The 6,474-nt window shown below is 40.9% G+C and overlaps 1 protein-coding gene across 1 annotated transcript; it reads left to right on the top strand.

Moving 5' to 3' along the window:
* Positions 1 to 2,327: 2,327 nt before the first annotated feature.
* On the top strand, positions 2,328 to 3,017 carry LOC122665613 (stellacyanin-like). The gene is made up of 2 exons (XM_043861767.1): positions 2,328 to 2,538; positions 2,653 to 3,017. Exons 1-2 carry the CDS (start codon positions 2,340 to 2,342, stop codon positions 3,015 to 3,017), a joined length of 564 nt encoding a protein of 187 aa, XP_043717702.1. The 5' UTR covers positions 2,328 to 2,339.
* The last annotated feature ends 3,457 nt before the right edge of the window (positions 3,018 to 6,474 follow it).

Genomic DNA, 6,474 nt, shown 5'->3' with positions numbered 1-6,474 from the left:
CTGGGGTACTCCAATTTGGACAGTCTATAGTTTCTGCGTACCCTCTCCTCACAACCAATGAGATGGCTAGGCCTCTAAGGAATGCACTCATCCTGTATTCAAACTCACTCCAATACAATTTCATCAAGTAAATAAAGGATAGCACACAGGGAATTACATGGTTCGGAAGTGCCTACATCCATGGTGCAATATCCTAACCAGAGTTTCGTATATTACACTATACGCTACTCAAAAATTTTGATGGCTACAACCACTCAGGAACTCCCAATCCCTGGTTCAGTTTGTGCAACCACAAAAATGAGGGCAACTACCCCAATCTTCGATCAAGCACCCCACTTGCTGAAGTTACAATAATTTAATTACACTTAAAAATTGGTAAAACCCTTAATTACAATGCCAACATTGGCTTACACCCAACCTAGGTTTTACAATAAGGAATTACCTCATGCAAGGTAATCCTCCACTAATCTGCACCTCTGGAATGTGGTCAAAGCATTGTACACCTTCCTACGAGCACACAGATGGAGAATCAACTCACTGATCTCACTGTAGCTATTTTTTTTTTACGTTTTTCTTGTTGCAAAGACATTCTTCTGTTCTCAGTGACTTAGCATAACTTGTGGCTCGCAAATTGGAGTTCGAATGACCAAGATATGGCTTTCTGAAGTTGGACACTCCGAATTAGGAAATATATGGAAAATCTGTAATTTCTTGATGATTCTCGTGACATGCTAACCGTAACAAGCTAACACATTACATTCAGTTGCGCAACAACTTTGCCTGATCAGGGTGATGTTAATGTGCATTATAGAACACTTTTTGCTTTATTTGGAGGATGAGGATATTCGGCAAAATATTCCTTGTGCTTTAAATTTCAATTAATCATATCGATTTATATAGAATCTTCTACAAATTCCCATACACCAACAATACACCCGATTGAGACCCTGCTCTTACACACCTGGAGGTGTTTTTCCATGTACTTGCAGCGTATGGTGCTCGATGCACCCAACCACTCAAAGTTGTCGCGAATGAATCTTGACCGTCTCAACCATGTGCCTACACCCTCTCGGCCAACAAGAGTCATAGAAATGGAATCTAGGCTCTAGAAACTAGGTTTTGACACAAACCGAGGAGAGGAGAGAATATGGGTTGGGGAGGGCATTAAGCTACTGGAACCACGTTTTTTTGACAGACAAAACAACCAGAATACTCCCCAAGCTGGTCCAAAACCATTCAATTCGCTCCATTTTTGCGTGACTACACAAAAACTTCTGTAACTTCCTCATCCGACATCGAAATGGCACGAAATCAGTTGTGTTGGAAACACAACTCGACGAGCTACGGTTCTTGTAAATTGTAAAGAGTTCTTTTCCCATTTCTGCGGTTAGACCTTTCAAAAATGGCTCAAAACACGCTGCTACTGCATGAACCTGTGATTTTACAACTTTTGATACACGGGCCTTCACCAGCTGCTTTGGGTCTTTGCCAAACGCTGTATGAGGACCTAATACACTTCCAAATGGTGTCCCACAAGTCCAGGTGCCCTTGTAATTCTTCCAAATGACCAAATTTCCCTTGTCATTGTGTAATTGACTATTTGACCATTCCAACTTTTCCAATTCAGCATAATCCACTGCCACATTGTCAACAATGACAACACAGTTTCAAAACGCTCTAGTTGACTACCAGAGTTTAACTTATATCCATCCTAAATCGAGGGTTGCAATTGTATTTTGATTTGTATATTTGCCAGCCCAACCTTGTATTATATATATATAGTAAAATCTGGGCTTTGTTAAGTGGGTTGTGATTCGACTTTGTTAATTTCACAACTCAATGGTCCAAGATATTCAGGGTTAACCAGGGCCAATTAGGGTTGAGGTAAAACCCTGCCAGGGTCAAGCTGGGTTGAGGGTATGTTTGGCCCTGGCAGGGCCAGGCTGGGCTTGCGTTTAAGTTAAGGCTCCTAGGGTGGCAGCCCGACTATTTCAATTTCTCATATTTTAAATTAGGGACATAATGACCAAAAGAGATTTTTTTTTTTTTTTTTTAATAAAATACAGTTAAGACCAAGTCAATGGTTAGCTACAGTAACGGTTACTTCCAACAAACCCACCACCTCAATATCTCTCTCTCTCTCTCTCCATCTTTCTCTCTCACGGTAACAACCTCCTAACAAAATTCTTCAAAATCAAATCTAATAATGTCAAACCCAAGTAATCGTCTCTCCCTCAAAACACCTCAGCCCTTCTCTGCTTTGCCTCTCTGTTTTGTTTTTGTTTTTTACCTCACAAACCATACTACTCAACTCACTCTGTAGCTTCAAAGAAATAAAAATGGCTTCTCACTTCAAGATGGCTTCCTTCAAAATCCTGCTACTCTCAATCCTCCTTTCATCCACCCATTTCTTCTCTGTGAATTCACATGAATTTGAAGTTGGTGATGATAAAGGTTGGCTTGTCCCTTCCTCCAAAGATGATGATTTCTATGACCAATGGGCTTCGAAACAAAGATTCCAAGTTAACGACACAGTCAGTAAGTATAAACCCAAAACCCATCATCATTTCATGTTTCATGGTTTTGATGCAATAAGCAATTAATTAAGGTTAATTTTCTTCACAAATTTGTACAATTAATGAATGGTTTCAGATTTCAAGTACAAGGAGGATTCAGTGTTGGTGGTGAGAGGTGATGAGTATGAGGAGTGTCATTCTACACATCCAATTTTCTTCTCAAACAATGGTGATACCACCTTCACATTGGATCGTCCAGACCTGTTTTACTTCATCAGTGGTGTATCGGGTCACTGTGAGAGAGGACAGAAGATGATCATTAAGGTGTTGAAACCGCCCAAGTCTCCCTCACCGCCGCCGCCGCCGCCGGCGAGCCAGAATGGGACAAGTGAGCCTTCAGGTCACAATGGAGCAGTTGCTAAATTGGGAGCTCATCCTATTACAGTGCCACTGCTCGTAATGTCTGTTATTATGGTTGCATTCTTTAGGGAGTTCTTCTAATTAAGTTCTCCCTTAGGTGCAGTTGCTTATTAATTACTAGTCTAATTACTAATTACCAAGATTTAGGTTTCGTTTTTTAATCTCTCTCCATGATTACATTTGTTTTCTAGAGTGAAAAAATGTTATATTTTAATGGGTTCAGGTTTAACTGCTTTTAATCTTAGAAAGTAGGTTGAATTTGTAGTAGAAATGGCTATGATAATCTCTCTCCCTCTCTCTCTCTCTCTCATATGGTTTGAGGTATCGGTATCGGTATCTGAGAACACTCAGATATGGCCGATACTGCACAGTTTTGAAGGTGGCCAATCAATACCGATACATATCTGTTAAATGGTACGATAAGGGGTAAAATAGTTAAAAACAAATTCATTTTTTAATGAAAATCAAGGATAAACCTGTTCAATATGTGCCAATATCGCATCGGATTTGAAGACGACATGACTAATACCGTCACCAATACCATGAACAAAATCCATGACCATCATCAGATATTGGGCCTAAGTGCTAGCCATCATTTTCAATTGGGCCAAATAACTTTAGTGCCTGTTTGGTTAGCAAGCAAGTAGTGGTATGGACTATGGACTATGGACTATGGAATACAGAATGCTACAATGAAAGTCGTCAGATTTTTCCAAGAGTACAGGAAATGAGGTTGTTTGGTTAGTGGGAAGTTGTCAAGGCTTTCCTCTCTAACCCCCAAGGCCCCAACCCCCTTTCTTTCCTAAAATCCCACAGTTTTCGGTAGGAAATCTAACCTTGGAAAAGATTTGGAGGTGCAGCAGCTAAGGTGGTAGTCTATACGCCCCACAGGAGATGGCCCACTGATGAAGTGCATTATTGGATAACAAAGTAGCTATAGATCATATGTAGTTGTGATTAAATATAGATGATTTCATATGCCATTGTGTTTAGAAGTCAGATTGGAATGATTAGTGCTTAGAGCTTATCAAAAAATAAATAAATAAATAAGATTGGAATGATTAGTTATTTATAAAAAATAAAAAAAAAAAAAAAAAGGGAGAGGGGGGGGCCGAGGAAAAATGCTACCTGATCGCTTGGCCAGTGTGGCTCCTACACTACCCCTAGACATGGAATCGTGTGAAGTACCATGCTACTCCCATAGAAAGGTGAAAATCTTGTCTAGGTCGATACTTATGTGCACGCTCCCATTGGCCAGAGCGCACGTGCAAGATCTAGAGAACACGAATCTAATGGTTAAGAATGTAGCACTAGATCCAACAATTAAGGTGGGTTCATTGAACCAAGCCTTAATGCATTGAGGCACCAAATCTGGCCCTTGCAGGTTGGAAGATAAGAATAGGGGTAAGGCCTGGACGTGTGGCCCCTGCACCAGTATCGGGGCAATGAGAACACATAGCCTAGGAGAATTAATTTAGAAGGGATTTTTTATTTCATGAGGGGTGGAGCAGTAATTTAACACGCTCCTGTATCTTTGTGCAAGATCCACATGACTAGGCAGCGTGCTTTTTCCCTTAAAGAATAGTACATTATAAATCATCTTAGTAATGGATTGGATGAATGTGCAATTCGAATTGGAAGTGGCAGGGCACTTGATGCTGAATCCTGTCAATTTTGTGAACCTTCGTCTTTTGTATTCCCCTAGTACCTTGTCTGATCCTCTGTAGCAAGATCTCCAAGTTTATTGAATAAAAAAAAATTCAGAAACCCTTAAACTCAAAAGTAGGGTTGCAACAGGGTCGGGTTGGCCCGAGCCTTTTAAAATCCCAATGTACCCAACCCTGAGTCCCCTTAGTTGGGCCCAAGGCCTGACCCTAACTCAGGACTAGAAAAATCCAACATTGACCCGCCCTCAGGGTTGGGCTAGGTTGACCTTGATTGCCCCTAACCATGGGGGAAGGGAGATGCATGAGCTGTCTAGGCTGAGAAGAAAAAAGAAGAGAGATGAAAGAAGAGGAAAGAAGAAAAGAAAAGAAGAAGAAAGAACATGAAGAAGAAGACAATGTCGGGTTGGGTTGGGCTGTGCTCAATTAGAAGCCTCAACCCTGGCCCGGCCCGACCCTGACTCAAGGCCAGAAATTTTCAACTCTGACCCATCCTCAGGGCCAGAATATCTCAAGCTAGACCTCATTGGGGCTCAGGACGGGTTCGGGCCGTCAGGGCCAAACTTGCACCCCTACTCAAAAGTCTTGTTTTACTCGAATTCGTAACCTAACAAGCTACGCAACTACCCTAACTCTTGACTGGCTTGGGGAACTATGAACTACAAAATCATAGATTTTAAAAAATATTTGCTTCTTTTTCCCAACTGATCCCATGTCGGATTCCCCTCCCTATACTTGAGCCTTGCCATTCCGATGCACCCCCTTAAGGCTTATAAAACATTCCTTACTTCAACTTTTGAATTATAGCATGGTAATACGTACATAATCTAACACTTTACTCTTTGTTTCTGACCATTCCTTGATCAATAAGCTCACCCCTCAATTGTATGAATTTGGCCTCGTTGTAGGCAGCCTAGTCCAGAGGAAAACTAAACATTAACCATTAACGGTTTTATTTCACTACCATCCTTGCTTATTTTGGTATGAGGAGCAAGACAGATTGATGGTACAACGAAGGTGAATCAGGTCATATGTTTAGAATCTCATTTCGTTAGAATAATTTTTTTTTTTTTTTTTTTTTTGTGGGGGAAAAAATGCAATTATATTATTAGAAAAAAGGGATAGTCAATTAAAATATGAAACAACTGTGAGACATGAAACCAAATTAGCATTATCTACCCAAACCTCTACTCTCTGAAACCCTTTTGTCATCACTTATTGCAAACCCTATAAGATACCTCTAGACTTTGGTGCCAGCAAATCCCATGAAAAATCCACAACTCCCAAAAGCAAAACAAAATAGCAGCTCAGCCATCTTTCTCATTCTAATCTCAGTCATCTCTCCTCCATAACCCACATAGAGGTAGAGGCAAACCCTTCTCCAATGGCTCTTTAGCCTAATGAATACGCTGCTGACCCAACACTAATTTCCTCCTCAGATCGTCTCATCTCCTTCCCGCCCTTCCATTTCATTTTTTTTTTTGCTTACATTTCGAACTCTGAAAGCACCTCATTTTCATCATCTCCCATCCCAACCCATCTCTCGAGCTTCTCCCCTTTTGATATCTCTAACTTTTGGTCTCCCACCCACATTTTCGAAGTTTCAACATTACTTTTCCTACCAGATTTTCTATCTGCTTCCCATTCTCTCATCTCTTTTCTTCATCATCACTGTTTCACATCACTTACCTACTTCCTATTTTCCAACTAGGTTTCCCTATTTGGTGTGATTCTATACTGATCTTTTCTTGGAGTCTGCCCTTTCCCAGTTCCTTCTTCCCATCCTCTCGGTGATATCAAGCATGTCTGAACAAGGCGACACTGTGTATGCTTCTCAGCCGTCTCCCCATCAAGGCACTGGTGTCTTGACTCTT

The sequence above is a fragment of the Telopea speciosissima genome, chromosome 6 (genome assembly GCF_018873765.1).
Source record: "Telopea speciosissima isolate NSW1024214 ecotype Mountain lineage chromosome 6, Tspe_v1, whole genome shotgun sequence".
Lineage (NCBI taxonomy): Eukaryota > Viridiplantae > Streptophyta > Magnoliopsida > Proteales > Proteaceae > Telopea > Telopea speciosissima.
The sequence above is the reverse complement of the archived record's forward strand: the minus strand, read 5'-3'. Positions and strand labels throughout refer to the sequence as shown.